This window comes from Dermochelys coriacea, chromosome 2, assembly GCF_009764565.3.
Source record: "Dermochelys coriacea isolate rDerCor1 chromosome 2, rDerCor1.pri.v4, whole genome shotgun sequence".
NCBI classification, from domain to species: domain Eukaryota; kingdom Metazoa; phylum Chordata; order Testudines; family Dermochelyidae; genus Dermochelys; species Dermochelys coriacea.
This window is the reverse complement of record NC_050069.1, coordinates 198,531,102-198,558,101: the sequence shown is the minus strand read 5'-3', so window position 1 is coordinate 198,558,101 and position 27,000 is coordinate 198,531,102. Positions and strand designations below refer to the sequence as shown.

The 27,000-nt window shown below is 38.6% G+C and overlaps 1 protein-coding gene across 3 annotated transcripts in view; it reads right to left on the bottom strand.

Annotated features, from left to right (window-relative positions):
• The window catches only part of NEK10 (NIMA related kinase 10), a 178,153-nt gene that overhangs the window by 84,937 nt on the left and 66,216 nt on the right, over positions 1-27,000 (bottom strand). For all 3 annotated transcript variants that reach the window (XM_043509011.1, XM_043509009.1, XM_043509010.1), the window contains one exon: positions 16,325-16,400. In XM_043509011.1, coding sequence (XP_043364946.1) covers positions 16,325-16,400 — 76 coding nt within the window. The remainder of the gene's footprint in view (positions 1-16,324; positions 16,401-27,000) is intronic.

The window sequence follows — 27,000 nt, the reverse complement described above, 5'->3', positions numbered from 1 at the left end:
AAACAAAAAATTAAAGTCTGTATTTGAGGACTTTTTAGTATTTTCTTTTCTTAAAAATGGGAAAGAGGGGGCAAAACTTTTCAATTACTTAAGAAAAATACAAAACTTACAGGCCATAAAGGATAACGGTCAATAAAAATGAATAATGGAAGAAGATACTCTCTTTATAGAATAGGACATTAGATTAGTAAAGATTACTGAAACTGTAAAAGTTGTTTTTAAAAAGAAAGGCAACAAGCACTTGCTTGGGAACTAAGAAAATATTGAGATAACATTGGGATGCTTTTTAAGACTATGGTTTTCTTTGCCCAAATAAATCTGCAAACCCATCAAATGATTTATTTGAAGAGGATTGTGACACTATGCCCCATATTCTTGACAGAGATATTGTTATGCTACGATTATGGCATAACTACGATGTATTTTATACCAGATAGGTCATGTGAGATATCATTGAAAAAGTTATGATTACTGAATATGATTATCCTATTTATACGTGTATCTGAAGCTAGGAATATTGACTATAAATCTGTATTACAAATATGTTTACACCTGGGGAATGCCCACTAGGCAGAATGCAATCAGTCTAGATGGCTGGCTGGGAAGGGCCATTAGGGAGAATAGGTCTTAGAAGAAGCTAAGCTCCCACTGGGGAGCCTTCCTGAGGACGCTTCCTGAGAAACAGCCTCTGAGTTATTGGTGCTTTACACAGGGGCATGTGACCAGATCACCTGGTACAAGACTCCATCTTGGAATACTAGTGTTTTTCCACCGACCGGGCATGGGAACTAAGAGGGGAGACAAAGGGTTCCTGCAATATGCAAAGCTATTTAAGGCAGGGGAGTGACATCATCGTGATTCTTCACTGACTCCCCACCCAAGAAGACTGCTGGAAACACCCGAGACTGGACTTGGGAAGAAGGGCTGAACCCAGGCTAGAGGGATTTCTACCCTGTGAAAGGAATATCTGCAGTTTTAAGCTGCAAGCAAGTGCAGCTTACCTTCAGGAATCTCTGCAAACTGCCTAAAACAACAATTAGGGTGAGAATTTGCTATTCATATCCAATCTCTTTAGTATATTAAGATTTGCTAGGAATCTGCTTTGATCTGTTTGCTATCCCTTATAATCACTTACAATCTATCTTTTGTAGTTAATAAACTTGTTTTTGTTTTGTCTAAAACCATTGTGGAAATCATAACTTGGGGGCAGAAAGCTGTTGCATATCTTCCTCCACATTGAGGGAGAGGGTGAATGTAATGAGCTTACGCTGTACAGTTCCCTGTGCAGCGCAAAACAGAATAATTTTGGGTTTACCCTCCAAAGTGGGGTGCGTGCTTAAGGAAGTGTGAGGTCCCTTAGCTGAGCTTTCCCATGCAGAGCTGATTTCAGCATCTGTGTGAAGATGCAGCTGGGTATATCCTTACTTGTATGTGTACTGAAGGGGGCTTGAGTGCCTGTCACAGAGTACAGTGTAAAGGGAGCCCAGGCTGGTGAGTCAGGTACTCCAGTTGCAGGTAGCACCCGGGGGGAACATGTCACAAGACACTTTTTAGATGAATGGTGGTGCTAATCATAACTATTAGAATGTCAGCCATTTATGTACAAAGGCAGCTTCCACTGAAGCAAAATGACTTACAATTTTACTCTTACTTCATAATGCTGAATTGTATCTTTTCTTGGTTTTTTGTGAGTGGGCAACTACAGCTAGGTCAATCACAGTTTTATTAAATTAAAGAAGGTGACAAAAAGTTTCAGATTAACTTTTATCAGTGTCTTTTCATAATACAAAAGTCACATGGGAAATGTTTAGCATTTCAAATGCCATCATTATCTACAGATCTTTTGGAAAAACTGCAGATGATTATTTTACTGTGAGAGGAATTTTCCATTTATTCCTAGGACAGTACATGTTGGTGAGAACGCTATCGTATTTTCACTCCCATATTTGTCCATTCTATTCTTGTTCTATTTGTGTATAACTCTGATAGTTGTTAGAGAATACGCATGTATTGTACCTTACACATCTACAGCTTTACTGCTGCATATTTATCTAAATTACTTTTACCGCGAGGGAGCTGGAGGTGTTAGGGAAAGCGTCAATAAAGTGAATCTATTCTTTATGAAGGCTCATGGAACAGTTGTAAATAAGTGTTTCATTGAATATGTAATTTTTTTAAGGAGCACTTTTTAAAACTAATGGGTAAAGTTTTAATTTATAATTGATGTTCATCAAAAGTGCTACACAATATAAACCATATCCAAAGGGTTAATGTTGCTGATAAATGAAAAGGTGAATGTGCTCTAAAAATTTCCAGAAATATCTTAGCAAAGCTCCCAGAATGCTATATCGATCTTTTCACAATCCCCTGTTCCAAGCACCAACTGTGCAGGGCACTATGGGATAGCGGTCAAGAATTCTCAAAATGCACAGGGTCATATGGAGTTGGAAGCATTGAAGATATGAATATGCCAACTAATTTCAAGATGTCTATGCCACAAACAGTGTTGCTAGGTAAATGTACCAACCTGTGCTTGCTTCCATCATGTTAGAACACAGTTTTAATGTAATTTAATGGGTACCTGAGAAATCAGGTGTTGGAAAGAATATGGTTCTGGCACAATTATGGACAGTACTAAGTTCAAAAGCAGTAGTTTAGATAGATCCCAAAGGGACCCTAGAGTCGACTGAAATGAATGTCTGAAAAGTATTGGGAGAAAATATGTATAGTATAAAGAGACTTAAAAACTATATAAAATTATCCCCTGGAAAAATATTTATAAAACCAATCATCATACTGGTTGATTTTTTAACAATTTAGCTAATTCCTTCATCACAGGAATATTACATTCAACAGAAAGTGTATGTTGTGTGATATCTGTCTCTTATTACACACCTAAAGTGGACTAGTCTCCCAGGAAATATGTACATATGGTTGTTTAAATACATATATCCCAATTCAAAGATCTATTCAGGGTCTCTTGAATTCTGCAGTCAGAAAAGGACTTTAAGAATCTTCAATTCTAGTAACACAGCTATCCTGCGGCACCTACAGTATAAAAATTTGCAGCAGAATTCACTCATTTTTGCCATAGAGATTGGCATTAACACTCTGCAGCATGCCTAAGGCTTTTGCTGTAACTACTCATTTGTCATTTATAAGTGGACTGCAATTATTAGAGCTTCACAGATTATTAGAAGCCGCAACTCTCAATTGATGAGTTATATAAATTGTAAAAATAAATGTTAGATCATAGTCACAATTATTCTTTCCCCCACTCAGCAGTATACAATTACAAACATTATATTGTGTAATCACATTGAGAGGATTTCACATAAAGATATAATACATTTAGGATTTGTTTTTCTTATGCATCTTTTTATGCTGATTAGGAAAAAACTTCCTGCGAGTATAGCCTATTATATATTTTGGGGCATACCAAATGCTTTATAAATTGCACTGAATTATTTTTTATTTTTAATACTTGTTTCAGAAACAATCTAATGAGACTTATAGACTCGAATACAAAAGCTGATTTTTGTAGCAAGCTTCTCCCTGCTTCACTGTCTCATTATTCCTGAAGAATGTCAACAAGTACCACTTTTCACATTATAAAGAAAACGTTACAATTATCTAATTAAGCTCAAGTTCTCATGTGCATAGTTGTCTAAACTGGTTTCATGCCTCTGGATTTTCAGAATTATCATCTGCAGTTCTGACTAATTATAAGCACAAATGCAAGCATCAACACAAGAGTTCCAATATCACATAAAGAGCCTTTGGGAGACAAGAAACAGAAAATGTGCATTAAAATTCTAATTTACACTTATTATTCCTTCAGACACATCTTAGAACACATCTAAGACAACCGCAACAGTCAATATACACCAAATTCTAAAATTTGAAGTGGAAAACTTAATTTCAACGTGACTTCTGCTTAAATATTGTATAAAACAATGGTCGCTATTTAGTTCAACGATCAGAAGTATGTTTCTTTTTATGCAACAACAAATCTTGCAAACTGTCAAGCTGTCAGTTTAAAATGAAATATAAATAAAATAAAGATAAATTATATTTGTAATTTCTGGCAAAGTACTATCCAAGCTTTTAAAAATATTCTAAGGGTGCTCCTTGTGTGTATTTGAAAGGCACATTTAAGAATTGATTCCTTTTTACCATAAATGTTTTGCAATGAATCAACTGCAATTTTTCATAATAGGCTTTCCTTCTTTTATGGAACAAGACCCCTATCACTTCAAAAGTACCAAAAGTTTTCACTTGTTGAGTCACATATCTTTCAAAATGAATTTCACACCGATTCTCTGTGCAAATAATGCACCTGCTTATCCAGTCCACTAAACAACAGATGCTTATATAAAATGGAAACAGAAGATGTGGAAATAACAATATGGTGGAGGAGGAGCATTAATAATCAACAATAGCAAATCAGGTTATTTATAATTCTATAGTCAATTTGTCTTATTTTAGCATACAAGATAAGTTTAAGTAAGTTAAAGATAAGATAACCATCAGTTGCCTTGAAAATTGTCATGGTAGAGCCTAATAATGCATCCTGTAATGTGAAACATAACTTAAGCATAAAAACTTTGAAAATCCTTATACCACTTCTACTGTTAAAATAAAATATGGAGACTATTCCTACCTTATATCTCCTTCAGATGTATCTGGACCACATGGGAAAGAAAAGGTTACTTTCCATTCTTACTATGGTTCTTCAAGAGTTGGGATGTGCCCCCTCCCACATCCTCACTACATACATGGACCTTATTTGGCACCAATTTTTTCCAGTGCTGAAGTCATCCTTGAGTGCCAGTCTTTAGAAATTAAGAAGGCTCTGTACATTCACAGGGTTATATTGCTGATCTGATGTTGGTCTAGACATATTAGGACTCCTTGATGATGAAGACAAGGAGCCTCTGGCTGTTGTTGCAGGTTCAGGTTGTGTAGGCCCTACACACTGAGCAGCAATCACAGGAAGGAGCTTCCCCCAAGCAGAACAAATAGTAGATACACACATACATCTGAGAACATGGAGCAAGATTAGACACCACTTGATTCTCCCCTTCTTATCCAAGACTTGGAGGCATCATTGGCAAGCACCAAAAGGTCTAATGACTTTAGGTCCAGAAAAAAAAAAGACCAACACCACAAATTACCTGCCAGTTACTATCTAACTAACTAACACACAGTTTAGCTGTAGAAATTAAGGGACTTTTGTATAAACACCCCAGAAGTAGCTCCAGGTGTAAATAGATGGTCTCTAAACCTCTGGTTGCCTGGTTAGGGCCATATGGCTCTTTTATAACATTGACAGAGAGGGTACCTGTGTGGCTCCAACAGGCACTGTTTTTCTCTGAATCTCAGTGGCAACAGAGGACAAAACAAACAAACAAAATGTTAAGTACACTGGAAACAGGAAGCCTGCCAAACAGTCAGTGGGTCCACTGCATGATTGAGATGCTAAAGGAGCTAAATTAATTCTTTGCATCAGTCCGTCAGTGCAGAGGTTGTGAGGGAGATTCCCATGAACCATTCTTTTTAGGCAACAAATCTGAGGAACTGTCCCAGACTGAGGTATTGATAGAGGGTGTTTTGGAACAAATTAATAAATTAAACAGCAAGAGAAGGTTACTCACCTTGTGCAGTAACTGAGATTCTTCGAGATGTGGGTCCCTGGGGGTATTCCCCCAAGAAGGAACTCAAATATGACATTGGAGAACTACTAACTGTGATATGTAACTTATCATGTAAATTATCCTCTGTACCAGACGACTGGAAGATATCTAATGTGTAACGCTGATTTTAAAAAAGGCTCCAGGGTGATCCTGGCAATTGCATGTTGGTAAGCTTAACTTCAGAACCAGGCAAATTGGTTGAAACTATAGTAAAGAATAGAATTATCAGACACATAAATAAGCATATTTTGTTGGGGAAGAGTCAACGCTGCTATTGTAAAGAAAAATCATGCCTCATCAATCTATTAGAATTCTTTGAGGAGGCCAACAAACATGGATAAGGGTGATCCAGTGCATATAGTGTACTTGGACTTTCAGAAAGTATTTGACAATGCCCCCCATCAAAGGCTCTTAAGTAAAGTAATCAGTAATGGGATAAGAGGGAAGATCCTCTTATTGATCAGTAACTGGTTAAAAGACAGGAAACAGAGAGTAGGAATAAATGGTCAATTTTCAGAATGGAGAGAGATAATAGCAGACTCCACCAAGGATTTGTATTGGGACCACTGCTGTTCAACATATTCATAAATGAACTGGGAAAAGGGATAAACAGTGAGGTGACAAAGTTTGCCGACAATATAAAATTACTCAAAATAGTAAAGTCCAAAGATGATTTAGAAGAGTTAAAAAAGGGATCTCACAAAACCGGGTGACGGCAGATAAATTCAATGTTGAGAAATGCAAAGTAATACACATTGGAAAACACAATTCCAACATGCATACAAAATGATGGGGTCTAAATTAGCTGTTACCACTCAAGAAAGAGATCTTGGAGTCATTGTGGATAGTCCTCTGAAAACAGCCACTCAATGTGAAGCAGCAGTAAAAAAACGCTAACAAAGTATCATAATGAACCATTTAGGAAAGGGATAGATAATAACATACTAAATATCATAATGCTGCTATATAAATCCTTGGTATGCCCACACATTGAATACTGGGTGCAGTTTTGGTCGCCCCAACCGAAAAAAGATACATTAGAATTCAAAAAGATACAGAGAAGGGCAACAAAAATGATTTGGTCATGGAACAGTTTCCATATGAGAAAAAATTAAAAAGACTGGGACTGTTTAGCTTGGAAAAGAGATGACTAAAGGGCAATACGATAGAAGTCTATGAAAGGAGAGGTATGTTGATGAGGCTTTCCGGGACACTAGATTTGTCCCACCTCCAGTCAGACAGTCCCTGCGCTCTTAAGGAGGATAAAAGGACCAGAGAAGGAGAGCAGACAACGGGAACAGAGGGAAACCTTCCCACAGTTGGAACCCTCCTTCCAGATAATGTTGGGGTATCCTCTCACACTGAGGTTACCTCTCTGGGGGAGGGAACTCCAGTCATTAGGAAAAGGCAGGTGTTAGTAATGGGAGATTCAATCATTAGAAACAGAGATAGCTGAGTTTGTGATGACTGGGAGAACCGTATGGTGACTTGCCTGCCTAGTGCGAAGGTTGTGGATCTCTCAAGGCATCTACATAGACTTATGTGTAGTGCTGGGGAGGAGCCGGTGGTCGTGGTACATGTCAGTACCAGTGATATAGGGAAGAGTAGGAGAGACATCCTGGAGGCCAAATTTAGGCTGCTAGGAAAGAGGCTGAAAACCAGGACCTCTATGGTGGCATTCTCAGAAATGCTTCCAGTTACACGTGCAGGGCCAGGTAAGCAGGCAGAGTTTCAGAGTCTCAATGTGTGGATGAGACAATGGTGTAGAGAGGAGGTGTTTAGATTTATTAGGAACTGGGGAAACTTTTGGGATAGGGGGAGCCTATACAGGAAGGATGGGACCCATCTAAACCAAAGTGGACCCAGACTGCTGGCATTTAACATTAAAAAGGTTGCAGAGCAGGTTTTAAACTAAGAGACGGGGGAAAGCCGATTGCTGCAGAGGTGCACGTGGATCGGACAGAGACTTCTCTTAGAGCAGAGTCTATTGATAGAGATTCTCTAGGTTTTAGTCAGGAGGAAAGGATGGAAGAGGATAAAGTATGGGCCAGATCCGATGAGAAACATTCACAGAAAGAATCCGACACATCAGAAAAGGGCAGACAAATAAATAGTGACAAGTTTTTAAAGTTCTTGTGCACAAATGCTAGAAGTCTAAATAATAAGATGGGTGAACTCGTGTTAAAGGAAGATATTGATATAATAGGCATCACAGAAACCTGGTGGAGTGAGGACAATCAATAGGACACAATCATTCTGGGGTACAAAATATATCTGAAGGACACAACAGGTTGTGCAGTGGGGGGAGGGAGTGGCACTATATGTAAAAGAAAATGTAGAATCAAATAAAATAAAAATCTTAAATGAATCCACATGTTCCATAGAATCTCTATGGATAGTAATTCCATGCTCTAATAAGAATATAACAGTAGGGATCTATAATCGACCACCTGACCAGGACTGTGATAGTGACGATGAAATGCTAAGGGGGATTAGAGAGGCTATCAAAATAAAAAACTCAATAATAGTGGGGGATTTCAATTATCCCCATATTGACTGGGTACGTCACCTCAGGACAAAATGCAGAGACAAAATTTCTCGATACTTTAAATGATTGCTTCTTGGAGCAGCTGGTACAGGAACCCACAAGGGGAGAGGCAACTCTCGATCTACTCTCGATGAGTGGAGAGCAAGATCTGGTCCAAGAGGTAACTATAAGAGGACCTCTTGGAAACAGTGACCATAATATAACAACATTTAACATTCCTGTGGTGGGAAGAACACCTCAACAGCCCAACATGGTGGCATTTAATTTCAGCAAGAGGAACTATGCAAAAATGAGGAGGTTAGTTAAACAGAAATTAAAAGGTACAGTGACTAGAGTGAAATCCCTGCAAGCTGCATGGACACTTTTCAAAGACACCATAATAGAGGCCCAACTTAAATGTATACCCCAAATTAAAAAACACAGTAAAAGAACTAAAAAAGAGCCACCATGGCTTAACAACCTGTAAAAAAAGCAATGAGAGATAAAAAGGCATCTTTTAAGAAGTGGAAGTCAAACCCTAGTGAGGTAAATAAAAAGGAGCATAAACACTCCAAATTACATGTAAAAATGTAATAAGAAAGGCCAAAAAGGAGTTTGAAGAACAGCTAGCCAAAAACGCAAAAGGGAATAACAAAATGTTTTTAAAGTACATCAGAAGCAGGAAGCTAAACAACCAGTGGGACCCCTGGACAATCGAGATACAAAAGGAGCACTTAAAGATGATAAAGTGATTGCAGAGAAATTAAATGAATTCTTTGCTTCACTCTTCACGGCTAAGGATGTTAGGGAGATTCCCGAGCCTGAGCCGTCTTTTGTAAGTGACAAATCTGAGGAATTGTCACAGATTGAAGTGTCACTGGAGGTGGTTTTGGAATTAATTGAGAAACTTAACAGTAACAAGTCACCAGGACCAGATGGCATTCACCCAAGAGTTCTGAAAGAACACAAATATGAAATTGCGGAACTATTAACTATGGTTTGTAACCTGTCCTTTAAATCAGCTACTGTACCCAATGACTGGAAGATAGCTAATGTAACGCCAATATTTAAGAAGGGCTCTAGAGATGATCCTGGCAATTACAGACTGGTAAGTCTAACGTCAGTACCGGGCAAATTAGTTGAAACAATAGTAAAGAGTAAAATTGTCAGACACATAGAAGAACATAAATTGTTACACAAAAAAGTCAATATGGTTTCTGTAAAGGGAGATCATATCTTACTAATCTATTAGAGGTCTTTGAGGGGGTCAACAACATGTGGAGAAGGAGGATTCAGTGGACATACTGTACTTAGATTTCCAGAAAGCCTTTGACAAGGTCCCTCACTAAAGGCTCTTACGTAAATTAAGTTGTCATGGGAAAAGAGGGAAGATCCTTTCATGGATTAAGAACTGTAACCTGAGCCCTGTCTCCCAGGGTGAAGCCCTTTGGCTTTGGACCCTGGTGGTGGGGCTTAGACTTCACCTTCAGCACCAGGCCGCAGCAAGTCTCATGCCAGCCCTAGTGACCTCATTAAAATGGGGTCACAACCCATTTTAGGGTCTCAACCCACAATTTGAGAATCCCTGATCTAAATAATACGTTTCTATGTTTAATATTTGCATCCTTCAAATATTGTCAGACTATTATTCTCCCACCTTATTATTATTAAAACAAGTAGTATATATTTAACTCATTTAATCTTTTCTCATAAATAGATCCCTCTAGTCCCTTGTTTTTAATACTCTTCTCTGAACTTCATCAATTTGTCAATATCTTTCTGGTAATGTCATGCCCATAATGAAAGACAAAGTTCCAGGTGTGGTTGCATCAGAGCTGTAATGAGAAAGACTATTACCTCCCTATTTTGAGATATGCTGGCTTTGTTTATTGTACCTCAAGCTGCATTAGCCTTTTGGCTGCCATATCACACTCATGATGAAGTTACCATTCACTTTCACTATTACGTTTCATTTGGTATCACAGCTTTGAAGGTTTCTCCCTTCAAGGGAATAGCTGTATTTTTAATTATTTTCCCCCAGTATAAATGTTTTCTTGGTTTAAGTTGAATCTTATTTTATTATACTCTACCCACATGAAAGGAAGGATGGTCCAGTGGGTAGGGTACTAGTACAGGTCTTATGAGAATTTGGTTCAGTTCTCTGCTCCACTACAACATCCTGCATGATCTTGATCTTCGCCTCTCTGTGCCTGTATTCCACACTTGTAACATGGGAATAAATAGCACTTCCCCGCTTTAGAGAGATGTTGTCAGGATAAATACATTCAAGATACACTCAGATGCTACACTGCTGGGGGCCAGATAAATACCTTGGATAGAGTTACTTGTATTATTCCTTTACCCTCACTGGTGTTTATGACTCAAGTCAGTTTAATTTTACTTGAAAGTTTCATTAATGTGCAGTTTACTCTACCGTCTGACTCATTACAGAATATATTTTTTTTAAAAAAAGGCATAGGATGTCACACAGGGCCCAGTAGCACCCCTATAAGCATATCCCCAAAACGGAATGTTTTATCATTTACTGTATCATAGTCTGGTCTTCCAGACAGCAGGTTTCAATCCATGTGATAGTATTCATAGTAAAGGTGATCTGAATTAATTTTAATTGCACTGTTTCCTTAGACACTGCATCTAAGGCTTCACTAACATCCAAATATGTTTCATTTACCACTTTTTTTCATCCACTTTTTTTGTAATTACATTCAAAATAAGAATGAAATCCAATTGGTTTAGTAAGATCTAATATTCATGCTAATTTTTATGGCTCCCTTTTCTTTCAGATGTTTAGTGATTTTTTTCTATTTACATTTATTCTGTTTCACTGGGATTAGAGGTTACATTGAAAAGACAGGATCACTTTTTTTCCTCTTTTACAAGATCAATAATACATGTGGTTTTCCATCAATCTTCCATTAACTTTATAGTATTATTCCAACAAAAGGATTATCTAAAAACAAAAACAAACAACAAAAAGCTGCTGCTCATAAGACACAAATGGAAAATTACAGTATAAAAGAGAAGAAGAATTTGCATTTGCAAAGAGCTTCTTCATCCATAAGTTTCAAAGTGCTTTACAAAGACTGGTAAACACTATTACATTTATTTTACAGAGAGGGGTAACAGCAAAGTTAAATAACGTACCCTAAGTCACAGCAAAGCAAGGAATTTTTAGCCTGATTATTTTCTTTTGTGTGTTTATGTGTTCAGTTCTGTTTTTCTGACAGCACTCATGCAAAACTTCTTCTTTTGTTAATCAACATTCAGAAACAATTATTAAACTTTTGGTGCCATTTCAGTCAAACCAGATCAAAAATTAAATCCAAATGGAAATACGATCTACTCCTCTTTATTATTACTCCCTCAGCTAAACAACTGTAGACCCCTGATCAATGGAGCAAACTATCCCTTTCCAGGAGAAAGGCACTTTCTGCGTCATGGTCCAAAATGTGAGGGAGAGCGAGAAAGGCATTCCCTCAAATCATTAGGAATCATAAAAGATATCTCCTCAAAAGCTGAAAAGGAAAAAATATTTGATGGTGGCTAAAAGGCAGGAGATGAGACAGCGCATCAACTTGCCAGCAGATCAGGAATAGACAGTAATGACAAATGGACATAGGGTTAAACCCCCAAAGACGGAGTGTGGCCTTATCACAGATAGAGGCCTATGTCATTGTCAGTTTGGCAACATTTATACAGTTTGCCATACCAATAAAGACTCACTGAAAGGAACAGGATCTCTACATTCAATCATAACATCAGAACCTATTTCAATTTCTGCCCAGATGTCGTCTTGTCTTTTCATTTGCAGATCTGGTGGTCAGAAGTAGCTGCCAGATCCATGATTAAGATTAAATTAAAATACACGTTAAATATTTAACTTATGTTGAGGTCTACTGGTCTATACTTGATTTGCTGTCATCATAAGATCAATATCTTTGTGTGTGTGTGTGTGTGTGTGTGTGTTTGAAACAGAGAGATAGCAAGCATATAGAAAAGGAAAGATCATTTTCCATACCCATTCAGTTTTTATCACCTCTTCTAAGAATGCCCTCAAGAGATACAGATAATAAAGATTCTGTCAGTACTAACTTGGGCCAGATTGTTTCTAGTAACTTAGTCTAGTGAAAAGAAAAGGAGTACTTGTGGCACCTCAGAGACTAACAAATTTATTTGAGCATAAGCTTTCGTGAGCTACAGCTCACTTCATCGGATGCATCATCCGATGAAGTGAATGCTCAAATAAATTTGTTAGTCTCTAACGTGCCACAAGTACTCCTTTTCTTTTTGCGAATACAGACTAACATGGCTGGTACTCTGAAATTTAGTCTAGTGAAAGGCTCCATAGATCATTATCAGTCCTCAAAGGCATTCAGTTCCTCAATTTTTAATACATTAAATACAAACACATTAGTTTAATATATTTTGTATTCAAAACATAATATTGCTGGAGATTTGAATTCAAGGACATAACCAATTTAAAGGAATTTAATTAGCATGATTGTTCAAAGAACCAGAATAGAAAAACATAAAACATAATTATATAAGCTCACTCTCTAGACATAGGGTCACATATAAACAATGTCGGCTGTTATTTCATGATGCTAAAAAAGTGCTTATACAATTCCCTGAAAAAACTGATCCAGTACTTCCTCTCACAAGTCAGACTTGAATAAAAACATGCTTAGTACATACAGCAGTATGTTTTTTATATCACCTCAGCTGCTACATATAATCCATATTTAACAAATTTGCATCAGATACAACTTATTTTGACATGTATTCATTTGTTTCTGTACTGAATTCATCCCAGAAGTGCACTGTATTTCAAACTACCCAAAACTATTATCCTACCAATTCAGAAGAAAGCAATTTCTGCCACTCTAAAATGACACTGCCGTATTTCTCTTACCTCTCTCTCTTTTTCTGCAGGGACTATACTGATGCTGCTGCTGCTATATGCATTGCCAGCATTCCAGTTATATTATAGCCTTTTACCTTTCTTATAAGTCATCAAAAACAATCCAGTCCTAGTACTGATAGAGTCTTTAGAATGGGAGTGCTGTTTAGTGACTTATGTGAAATAACTTGAGGAGCTCTTCTAGTTCCTCATGGATAGGTTTCCATAAAAAAAAACCCCACTGTAACAGTTGGCAATAACTGGTTCCCTTGAAGCATCCAGTGCCTTCATTTCCTTGCAAGTCCTACTAACATTCATACATAATCTCAGCATTGTAAAGAGTTCAATGCCCTTTTAAAAGGTGATTATTACATAACTGCACTACTATAGCTTCAATATGAGGATATCGGTCACCAGTTCCTGCCTTCTCTTCTTGATTGAAGATAAGGCAAGGACCATTGCAGCAATGATTTCTGGTGAAGAGCAGAAGAGGAGCTGACAAGTGGTGTCCCAGAAGACCACATGCTGGGACACTGCAATAGGAAAGTGGAATTTCACCCTCCTGCCTCTTTCTAAAGATCCAGATGGGAGAGGACCACCAGAGTCCAAACACTGATTTGTGTTTGAGGTAAAAAGGTGAGGAGAGGCAGGCTTAAAATCCTAGGAACAACCAATATTTTAAAACTAAATGCAATATCTTTAAAGCTTCAAATGAGTAAACAGAAACTCACAGAGGATGCTCAAATAGGAATTTAAGATGAATTGTTAAAGGTCCAATTGTCAGATCTAGCTCAGCTATGTTTGGGAGAGGAAAGGAAAGGCTGAAGACAGCCCTACACCATTATACCTTAATGATCCTGGAGCCAACTGGGGGTTTGGTCCTAGGCATAAATTAGAACAGCCTAAGAACTGCTCTCACTTGTGACTGGCTGCAACTGCCCCAAACAGGCTGTTCCAGAAACTGGGGGTTGCTGGAGCTCTATAGCTCTTCAGCAACGCCTCCTTTGTCCAGCCATGACCCTACATACCTTCTATAAAAGATAGAAAGAACTGGTGTAGAGCCAGCTATCCACCACACACACAAACACACACACACAGAGCAGTTGTACTGGAGATCAGGATATCAACCTGAATGTTTAATGATGTTTAAAATCAGTCACAGGGACTCACTCCTGGATGCCATTTTAAATTTGGAGGTTTCTGAAGAATGAATCACAATTACCATTACTGCTGCAAAAGGATTCACAAGTCAAAGTGGTAACAGGGACTGAAGTCAACAGCAGCCACAAGCCTCCCAGGGTGCCAGAGCCCAGGCTCCAGCCCAAGCCCAAATGTCTACATTGCAATTTTAAAGACCCACAATCTGAGCCCTAGTCAGCTGACACAGGCCAACTGCAGATGTTTTATTGCAATGTAAACATACCCGAAAAGGTCCGATAGAGGTAGCTAAGAGTATCACAGTGTTAGTCTTCAGAACTTACAGTGTGCAGTATTTATAGCCTGCTTATCTGTCATTTACCCACAGTTTCTTTTGTTTATTTCCTGTGTCAAATAAACTTTGCTTTATTTACAATAGTTTTAAGTGATAATTTACACTAGTCATAATAAGATTTGCTGGAAGTTCCCAAGGGAAGGAAACCAATTTCTGACATTAAGGAGGTCGGATGCATGAGCATCAGGTCACAAGTGAGGGCATAGCAGGGCCTACACCAAAAGAGTATTGCAACAAAGCCAAAATAGGCCAGTGTGGGAATACGGAATGTTTGGAAAGTGCAAAGTTCCCACTCCGGTTACTATAAACATATTTCATTAATAAAAAATATAGGGAAATGAGCTAAACAAATCTTAGTAAAGTTTTGCTCAGAAGTCAGATTGCAAAACACAATTTATGGAATCTCCAACCCAGAAATGATATACCAATACTAGGAAGATGAACAATTCCTGAACTAATTCTTGAAGCTTGCTTTTCTAGCAACACCAGCAGCAATTCCTAATTTAATTGGCAGCCTTGGGAATCAGTCCACAGTACGTCAACTACTACTAGCTGGAAACTGGGTTTGTGCTTTCTGTAATGTCTTCTGTAATGTAGAATGACACTGAAACCTCCTCACTTTTGTTCAAAATATAACAGCTTTTGAGAATGGGTATATTTGTGATTTGTGATGTACATCATGAAAGAGAAAAATCTTTTACTACTCTGCATTGCAAGCATTTACTTCTATTAGAGAGATCTGACATGCATCTGATCATCTCAGTTACACGTACTCTTCACGTTTTGAGTTGAACCTTTTGGACAGGATCCACTCACCATTCCATTAGCTGGAGATATTAAAATGCTAGTCAGTAAGACAACATAATCTTGTTGAAATTTTGGTAATCGGTTTGGTATTGTAAATTAACATAAAATGGTTCCTAATTTTGATTTGCCCTCAAATATAGATGTCAAAAGAAGAAGCAGCTCATTTGTCAGAGAGAGTGCATTGACTAAGGCAACAAATTTTTATAGCAAAACTGTGAAATTACTTAAAATCATACAGCTAAGAAAACAAAGAAAGAAATTTCTAATTGGCTTTTTAACCTCCAAGTGTCAAGATATCCTTGTGTGAAATACAATAGAATCCCACATAGGGACTGACAAGGGTAATCCATGTTTTGATCACAACCAAAGGGGGATCACTACAACCAGTCTATCAAACAGTGAAGTTCCCAAATGCACACATGAAGTGAAGCAAAAATTTCCTCCTGCAATGAGAGAGCAAATTCTACTAGTATTTTAATGCCAGTCAAGTTAATTAGTTCAGAGTGGTACTCCCACATGCTATACCACTATTTACACGCAACTGAGTGGACAACTAAAAGGTGTGTCATTCTTTCCTATCTTTGGAAGGATCAAAGAACATTTAAAACAAAAACAACTTCCAAGCTGATCTTACAATCAAATGCTGACTAATCAGAACAAATCAAATCCATCAGCACCAACTGGAAAAGCCTTTTGGAACTTAACTTTTTTATCTGTATAATGTAACTGATCACTACACGTAACAATCACTAAAACCAAATTCCGTTGTGCGAACACACACTGTTCCATTTAAAAACTTCTTTCGTATTTCAGTCAAAGAAAAATAATCATGGAGAGAGAAGTCATTGTACTTGAAGGTTCTATAATTATTTTATTCTTACCAGGAGTAGAGAATAGTTCCCACAACTGATGTGAGTTTGCTGTTTTCTTGCTTCTGCTTTGCAAGACCAAAGTCAGCTACAATACAGAAAAAGATTTACAAGTAATTAAAATGTTCCTGGGAGAGGCATAGCTCCTTAAATCTTGCCTATTAGGGCAACAATTAATGTACATTCAAACAGCTGGAAAGTTTTTTTCTCTTTTACATTTTGCTGCAATGTACCATACCATCTGCTGATCTTCCACACCCATCTCTGCGCTAATTAATGGCAAACTATTTAATCAGATATAGCAGATTAAAAAAAATCAAAAAAATATTTCTGGTGACTGCTGATGCAAAATGTAATACCGATTCCCATTTTTCAGATTTCCATCAGTGTCTCATTCAGTTGCTATGAACATGAAATATATATTAAAAATAATCTAATAAAGTATATGTAAAAGCAGCGGTGGACAAAACCCTAAACTAACAGAAAAATAAATTAACAATGGCGGCAATTATTTAGCAACTCTTTCTTTATTCTAAACCATAATAAATGATTCAGCAGCAGCTGAAGTACAAAATTTTTCAGAAGCCAATGACGAAGAAACTTTAGCCTTATCACATGACAAAAATGGTTGATTTAATGTTGTCATATAGTTATGCAAATACCCCTAGCCACTGTGAAATTATCAGGTGTATGTCGTTCATACAATCAAGACACACACATCATTAAGAATCCCTACTTTCTCACCGAAGTTCCACATCATCAACTTGTAATCTCATTCATCAGAAACTATCGAACTATTGTGATACAATAGCATTTATAAGACTTAACTGCTCTTCACTTGAAGCAGGATTGGGCCCTGCCATGTGTAAAGCTGTTAAACTTTAGTGTTACACTTTGCTCTTTTTTCTCCTCTTCTGCGGACAGTGGACCCTGTATGGGAATAACAGCTGCTCTTCCTCATCTCTAGGGCCTTACCAAATTCATGGCCATGAAAAACGTGTCACAGACCGTGAAATCTGGTCTTCCTCTGTGAAATCTGGTCTTTTCTGTGCTTTTACCCTATGCTATACAGATTTCACGGGGGAGACCAACGTTTCTCAAATTGGGGGTCTTGACCCAAAAGGGAGTTGCAGGAAGGTCGCAATGTTATTTTAGGGGGATTACGGTATTGCCACCCTTACTTCTGTGCTGCCTTCACAGCTAGGTGGCTGGAGAGCGATGGCTGTTGGTCCCGCCAGCAGCAGTGCAGAAGTAAGGGTGGCAATACCATACAATGCCATCCTTACTTCTGCGCTGCTGCTGGTGGTGGCTCTGCCTTCAGAGCTGATCACCCGGCCAGCAGCAGCCACTCGCCAGTTGCCCAGCTCTGAATGCAGTGCCACCACCAGCAGCAGCGCAAAAGTAAAGGTAGCAGTACCACAACCCCCTCTACAATAACCTTGCAATTCCTCCCCTCCCCTCCCCCGCAACTCCTTTTCGGATCAGGACCCCTACAATTACAACACCATGAAATTTCAGATTTAAATAGCTGAAATCATGAAAATTATGATTTTTAAAATCCTATGACCCTGAAATTGAGCAAAATGGACCATGAATTTGGTATGGCCCTACTCATCTCCAAGAAGATGGTCATCCCCACTGGCTGGAGTTTTGGAACCAAAACCACAACTCTTATTGTAAGCATGTAAGTAAGTGGGGTTGCTCTGCATTAATTTATGAATGCTACACATTGTACATGATTATTTAGTTGTTGTAAAGGACAAGGACTGGGTAGCTATATTGGGTTATTGGGAGTTAAATACATAGGTTAGCTCAATTTACTAGCTGGCTGTTGGTAAAACAACCATGAAGGCCAGACTATGGGTGCACATAAGCCACTGCCTGACAAACACAGCAGGAGACAAGGCTGAACAATTAACTGCCTAGATCCCACTTCAACCCAAGAGTTACATAGCTGTCATGCCTGGAACCTAAAGACCAAAAGGACACAGGTTCTCCAAAGTGATGTTCTACACAGGGAAGATCAGTTGTCAGGGGCTGCTGCCCTGTAGAAGAGAGAAAGAGAAACAGACCCTGCAAGACCGTGTGACTAAGTCAGGTCCACTCTCATCAGGGAAACAGTAAGCTAGACATGCATATGGGTTGTTTAGTGGGCTCAAATTATCTTGCTCTCTTCTGTGCAGCTCTGTTCCTACTGTTACAATAAGCAATATTTTGTTGTGGAAACAGCTGTTTGGTCACTGTGCACTAACCTCTGGTCACAGCCCTGATCACAGGCAGGCCTGCTGAAAAATCAAGGAATGTAGCCCGGGGACCTACTCTTAGAGTGGGAGAATCATGAGATTGTACCTCAAGAGGCGAAGACTGGAAAGCTGTCACCTGGGGGATAGGGTGCACTGGGAAACACGAGAGAGGGGTCTCAGGTGCAGCTAGCCCAGTAACTGTGTCAGAGCCCACCCACCAACGTTTTTGTGTCAACTCTGTTTATGCTATTATAGAAACAAAAATATGTATGATAGTTGGAAATGGTTGGCTTGGGTGAGGTGTCCAGAACAGCAGTACCATCTGTGTGTGTATATAAATCTCCCCACTGTATTTTCCACCGAATGCATCCGATGAAGTGAGCTGTAGCTCACAAAAGCTTATGCTCAAATAAATTTGTTAGTCTCTAAGGTGCCACAAGTGCCACAACTCCTTTTCTTTTTGCGAATACAGACTAACACGGCTGGTACTCTGAAACCAGAATAGGAGAGGCATTCAAAGAAATGCATTTATAGGTTAGACAAATTTCTGGTGACTTTTACCCAGTCTGATACTCAGGGCTCTGCCTAGCTGTAGCTTTCTCCCCCCCCCCCTCCATCCCCCGCAGAAGGTCCTTTGATGAGAAATCCAAGGTTTAGGTACTCTTGGATTACTGAGCTGACATTAGAATGTCCAAAGAAGCAAGGACATTGACTCTGTAGTGTGTGGAAAAGATATGTAGCACATGTTTCAGGTAGCTGTCTGGCAGATCTCTAAGGTAGGTGACAAATCCCTTTTTTGCCTATAAGGCGGATACTCCTCAAATAGTTAACACCAAGAGTGATTAATCCCCATGAGGCAGGAGACTTCTGCAGTGTTGACAGCTTTCTGAATTAACTTCAATGAAGCCTAGCAAGATGCCCTTTTCCTCCTCTTGAGCCCTTCAAAGAAGATAGATTCCATGGAGAAAGAATTTTAAGCCCTTACAACATCCAGTGAATTCAGTGCCCTTTGCTTGAAAGAAGGACAGAAGGAAGTGAGATAGATAGCCTGGTTCTAAAAGAATTAATCTATTTTAGCTTTACAGGATAGTACACATTAGGGTTAGGGCAGCTATTTCTCTTGCTTTGTGGATTGAAGGCACAAGAATTTGGGGACAAATGTCTGCATCACAGACATAATGATCTGTTTCAAATGCTGCTGAGTAACCCCTACACCGGCAAGCTGTAGACAAATCTTCAGTTGTTTCTGCAAAAATCAAGGAGCCAGAGGCAGGATAGAACAGCTAGGCCAGCAAGTGGGAGGCTTTCTGTAGATCTCAGGTAGCTATAGTACAAGCTTCCCCCCCCGCCCCCAGGATTCATGGCTAAGAAAGGGAGGTCTTGGGGACTCCACCTCACTCATAAGAGGTCATCCTGCAAGGCATCTTGGAAAGAACAGGCTGTAACATGGTCTGGAAGTTCTGCTTTCTATCTTAGCTTCACATAAGGGCCCTATTAGGGAAGGTGGAAAGGGTGGTCCACAAAGCCTCCCTTCATTTACTTGGGCACTCCTCAAGACCAACTGGATGAGAGAGCAAGGATGCTGGTTAGTCTGGCCACCTGTGTCTCACTCACCACAAAGCCCAGCAGGACCCATACAGGGAGTGGTGATGCTGGCTGATCTGGATATATCCACATTCTTGAAGTCTTGTGCATCCTGCTAGTCCTAAAGATAGCAATGGAGAACCTCAAGGATGGAAAGACCTTGTGGTTGGTCAGAACTTCCTCCCATCAGACCTCAAACTATTTTCCAGTGTCTAATCTCAATTTCCTAAGCACACAAATCTAGAATCTAGCAAAAACAGACTTGGAAGCCACCTGTTATAAGCAGGATACTGTCAGCTCTCTCAGTCTGACTTCAGGCTAGAGCATGGTACTGAGAAACCATTTGTTGTTGTTGGACAACTTCCTACTGCCTGTAGACAACAAGAAAAGTACATCCATACAGATCCTTCTGGGCCTCTGTACACTTGATAATGTTGATAATCAAATACTCCTATTCCACTCCCCAAATAAGGGCTAAAAATAAACACCCTGAAATGACACCAGTTCTTATTCACATATCAAATCCAGAAGGTTATTATGAGCAACTGTTCCTCCCACCTTCACTTGCAGAATCCCACAAGGCTTATCCTTTTCTATTAAGAAAGCTAATTAGCCTGGCATATGGCCTGAAGTGCAAGCAGATGACAACCATCTTTACATCAACTAAACACCACTTCGCAGCTTTCTCAAACCAAAATAGGTACCTGGATGAAGAGCAATTGGTGAAAACTGAACCCAGACAATACTGAAAAACTTCAAGGAACTTGTCTCCCCAATAATACATACAACTATCATGAGCATTTGCTCTCTGATTATTAAATTGGTCTGCACCTTTTGGGTCCTTCTGGATTCCTGAACTGGTACTGAATGCCAAAATAGCTATGGCAACAAAAAATGCCCACTTCTATCTGCGACTGGCTAGAAAATTGTTCCCATCCTATTGGGTACAGATCCAGCCACAGAGGTCAGCAGACCATTGTTAACTGAGGTAGATCTTCAGTCATGATTCTGGCAATTCATATCTAGGAGTGAAACTACATTCCTTAAAAAAGCTCAACACTGCACCCCTCTGCTTAGTGTTCATAGGACCAGTGTTACATCAGCTCTATAATCCACTCTCTGCACTGGATATCCAATAAATACAGAGTCGACTTCAAAATCTCCTGATATTAAAAGCCCTAAGAAAAAACTTGAGAAATTGCTCTTCCTAAACAATCAGACCATCCAACAGGTACATTCTGCCAGAACAATGGCATTGTCAACCAATAAAGATAGGTTCATGAGTGCAGAGACTGAGACGAACTTTAACAGAAGCTAGACCTAGACTGTACAACTCACTCCTGCAAGAGATGAGAGTAAGCACAAACCTCCCCACTTTCAGAATGAAATATACAACTTGTATTTCCAACTTAGCTTTCCTCAATAAATTTTCCATCCATCCCAACACCCACTGACACAAACACAGAAAAGAATTCTATAAACCAACCAAGGTATTGCTCCTTCTGGCTGGGAAGAAGTAAAGAAGTATTCAGATAAAACAAGTGACAGAGGCCATGTAGATAAGGGAAAATAAAGACGACAAGAGGAGATAAGGAACAGAAAGGCCCCAGAGAGTCATACTGCACATCTCTATTTCAAATGGAATTCTTTTGAGGAAGTTCTATGGCCTGTGCTGTACAAGAGGTCAGGTCAGATGATCAGTGGTCCCTTCTGGCCTTAGGATCTATAAATCTCAGTGAAAGACTCTGTAACCACTAGGCCAGGCAGTCCAAAGAACAGGGGAGGCAAGATTGTTGGCTGGAAAGAATCCTTTAAAGGAGGATGGGGAGAGCAGAAATGCCTGGATACTGTATCACTCATAATCCTTTTTGTTTCTCTGGGAGTGGAGAGGTCCATGATCCGGGTAATCTTGCTATCCAGATCGGCCACACATGCCTGGATTAAAATGAAGTCTGGTCCCAGTTCTAATGGTACAGGCCCATGATCTCAGAGCTGTCTTGAAGTACTGAGTAAGAGGAATCTAGGTGGCCCTTCTGGTATACCAAGCAGGGAAGGAGACTGATAGTACAAATGGCAAAATAGCTCTGTATGACTGGGTGCCCAGCCCAGTGCCAACGTCTCACCATTTTCTTACCTCTCATCCTTTCTGGGAAAGAGAAATTATCATTTTTTTGATCAGCAGCAAGAGAAACAATGTTTAGTTTGCTATGAGGTTGAAGGTAAAATGAAGTGTTGGTGAATGGATTATTCCCATAAGGGAGAAATCCTGGCATTTAAATACAGCCAGTGAAAAGATCTATCTATCTACCTAGTTGAAGAAGAGGAGAAGGAGCAGTCTATTTCTGCAAGAGTGGGGCAATCTTATAAAGAGAATATAATTTTGGAAGTACAATAATATTCCAGTTAATCTACAGAATTGTATTTTTAAAAGCATCCTCTTGAAATTTTTCAAATATGTGTGAATTACGTTCAGATTTACAATTTATTGTGCTGTCATAACATCTGACATCAAGTAAGCTGAAGAGAACAATGAGTGCACTAGTCTTCAGTAGTCAATTTTTGTAGAACACATCTTCCATAGTAATACCCTGTTGATGCTTTGTGTTCTCTGTGACTACATTGGTGGCAGCTAATTTAGATAATGACAGGAAATTTGGCATATTTGTACAAAAACAAAAGTTATTTTAAAGTCTATTCAGAGACAGTAAATAACAACCAGGCATTTAACCATTAGAACGATTTTTATACATTATGAATAGACTTGCAACTTCTCCAATAATGTCTCCCTGATACAGCCATTTCTCTAAGGTATTATTATACTTGACTAATATCATACTTTGTTCCATCTGAACATTTAGCTTCAGTCTCTCTTTTTATTTTATATACATATATGAAATCAAAGAAACTAAGTAATATCTTATTTTTAGAAAATTATAAAAACAGGATTTCATGACATTGGAAGCCAAGCAACATGTAACAGATGACACTCAAACAGCAAGGAAACATTACAATAAAAATAGACAAGCATAATCTTTTGCAATCTAGGACATGCTCCTTTGTCTGGGGAAATGATTGTTTTCTGGAAGTTTACATTGTTTTCAGTGTAGCAACATCTAATGATGTTAATAATGTCCAAAATGTAAGATTATTCCAGAAAGAAGCATATCTGATATTGACATTATAGAGAAGCAGTAAGGGGGGGAAACTATTATGAGAAAAAGACATGAACAAAAACAAATTCTTACGGAATAATATCTTTCATGCTCATAAACCCTAAATAACCCAAGTTCTCATTCTTAGCAATAGAATTGTAGGCTTGTCTAGGTTATCTGTAGTGGATGAATTTGTATCTTCTTCCTTTTGCTGTTTTTGTTATCTACAGATTGTACCTAGTGAATTGATTCTCTGTGTTAAGAATGAGAAAAATTAAGATTCTGGTCATTGCATATTTACCACAAAACCATCCCTATTCCTACACATTTATCTACATAATTTCTATTTCATAATGCAGTAACCACTGGGGAGATTTTGTAAAATCTACAAAAAAGGGTGAAAGACATTGCCTATTTCACACACAAAGTAGGGAGGGGTGAATAGAATATTAAATTTGCCAAATAGTGTGAGCTTCCGTCCTATTCAGACGAGAACATTTATTTCACCTATCCCTGAACAACTGCTCCTCTTTTCCCCCAGATACAGCCAAGGTGACAACACTATGTCTCTTTTCATCTGGTCTGCAGCCGTGACCAGAGAAGATGCTCTTACCTCTGATTTGAAATAGATGTTTTAGAGTGTAGAGTGTTTAAAATGGCAAGATGAAGCAGTAACAAAACCAAGAGCAATATCCCAGTTCTCACTGCTGCAGGATCAGTGTTGGTAGTCAGCAGACCACATTGTTATTACGAAGTTTATTCACAAGAAGATTAAAGGGGGAGCAAGACTAAGAGGCAGTCCCTTTGCCCTCAGAAAAGCTGAAAGAGGGAAACAGTCCAGCTGGCTCCTTTCCAATTAGCCCAGGAAAACAATGGTAGTAGAAGGCAGAGTAGTTAGATAATAGGTGAAGCAACCACCTTCTGAAGACTCTGGGGAGGCCTGGGGTGGAGGGTGCTCCCACCCACAAAAATTAGAAGACAGCTCAAGAAGAGGGACGGGGGAGGCAGGGAAGAATAGGACTGTAGAAGTGGAAAGAATACAGAGGAAACAGGTGCCAGGAGCAGGTGCTTTTTAGATAAGGAGCCTGAATATCATCCAGACAATAGAACTCTGTAAAATTTATTTTATCTGATTAGTTGTGTTATTCACTTATCACAAAGGAACACCCTTGGAAAGGGTTTGTATTTTGCGTTGTTTTTTTTAAAGATACACCTGACAATTAGGCAGAAACCAGTATACCTCTTTAAAAAAAATCCACTGTAATTTATTTAGTACGTTTGAATTTGCATATACAATGTTGATTGATACCGATATCTAGAATTATACTCCTGTAAGAACATGTACCATTGTAAGAATTAATCATATGTATGTGAATATCACTGTCGTATATTTCAGGTATATAGTTCCTGATCCTGCAAAGCCATTTGCAAACGCTTGACTTTAGGCTTGTGAGTAGTTCCACTAATTTCAGTGGGATTAATGCTATATGGAAAGTTAAAAACATTATAAGTTTTTGCAGGATTGGAGCCATATCTGTACATTACACAACTCAGTAAGACTTGAACCTGATTAAAGCCTTTTAGTGCTGTAGTAATACAAATAATAAATACTGCTCGTATTTGTATTACTATATTTTGACATGAAATATACAACAAACATTTCTGAACGAAACAAGTACATGTACTAATTGATATATTACCAATAGAAGGAAGTTGATTTACGGTGTAAAGAGACATCAGGATGTTGATCCATAATTACATCATTACATTACTTCTTTGTTATTTACCTTCATGTTTTAGAATATGGAACTTTAAGTGACACTCAACTTCTTTCCATCTTCTATGCCCTGAGGCAGCCCCAGAAGATATATACTCCCACACTTAGTATTGTAAATTACTTAGTAAAAGTAAAAAGAATTCTTTGGAATCAGAATGAATACATTTTATGATTTTTTATTTCAATCTTACAAAACATTTACCACTAAACATAGTTCTTACTACCAAGAGTAGTACCATTAACTGATGTGGGAATACTGAAAGCAGTAAGACTTATGCTTGGAAGTAAGTATGAGTAAAATTGGGCCCCATAAACAAATAAAAACCTATATCTCCCTTAGGATCTTTCTAGAGAACCCAGACTATTGTGTTTAAATGATTTGGATCATAAAGGAAGAGTAGTTTTAATTAGATTATTCATAAAAGAATATGTTAAAACTAAAGCTATATTTGTACATTTTAATGACAAAGGCACTTAACTAATGTATAGTGCTTTTAGTCTCTAGATTGGGATTCTTGAGAATACAATCTAATTCTCCTGACTCCCAGAACTGTCACATTGTCCATCCAACCACCCACCTAAAAATACTGGACACTGATAGCAGTGTTTCCCAAACTCCACACACGATTCATCAGTTTTGTGAAGCTAGTCAATTTTATAGTAGGCATCTGTCAAGGTTCCTTCCCCACTCTGAACTCTAGGGTACAGATGTGGGGACCTGCATGAAAGACCCCCTAAAACTTATTCTTACCAGCTTAGGTTAAAAACTTCCCCAAGGTACAAACTTTGCCTTGTCCTTGAACTGTATGTTGCCACCACCAAGCGTTTTAAACAAAGAAAACAGGGAAAGAGACCACTTGGAGATGTCTTCCCCCAAAATATCCCCCCCTAGCCCTACACCTCCCTTTCCAGGGGAAGGCTTGATAAGAATCCTCACCAATTTGCATAGGTGAACACAGACCCAAACCCTTGGATCTTAAGAACAATGAAAAATCAATCCGGTTCTTAAAAGAAGAATTTTAATTAAAGAAAAGGTAAAAGAATCATCTCTGTAAAATCAGGATGCTAAATACCTTACAGGGTAATCAGATTCAAAACAGAGAATCCCTCTAGGCAAAACCTTAAGTTACAAAAAGACACAAAAACAGGATTATATATTCCATCCAGCACAGCTTATTTTACCAGCCATTAAACAAAAGGAAATCTAACACATTTCTAGCTAGATTATTTACTAACTTAACAGGAACCTATTGTAAGTTGTAAGGCTGCATTCCTGATCTGTTCCCGGCAAAAGCATCACACAGACAGAGAAACGCTTTGTCCCGCCCCCCTCCAGATTTGAAAGTCTCTTGTCCCCTCATTAGTCATTTTGGGTCAGGTGCCAGCGAGGTTGTCTTAGCTTCTTAACCCTTTACAGGTGAATGGGTTTTGCCTCTGGCCAGGAGAGATTTTATAGCACTGTATACAGAAAGGTGGTTACCCTTCCCTTTATATTTATGACAGCATCATTGTCCAGACTGAGAGCCAGTATTTGTGGAGAGATCTATGATGGTGCAATTAAGTGATCAATAATGTCTTAAAACACTAATTTTACAGTGTATCATTAAACAAAAAGGATGGAAGATACCACTCAATACCTTAGGGAAGCCTTCTTTAAAATGGACTGGGAGACAGTTCAGTAGCCTTGTATCAAATGTAGTGATCCTTACCGCGAGGATTGGTTATGAGGTCATGTGACTTGCAAGAGTTAGCATTGTTGTTGTCCTTCTAACTGGGACCCAAAACTATTGCCCAACAAGCAATCTGCTAGCATTGGGTTACATGACCATATCTCATAGGATAAGCACCTCTGCAGGATATGGAGCCAGAAAACAAGTAATTCTTAATAAAAGTACACCAACAACCAAGCATTTTAAATTACAGAGCTAAAGT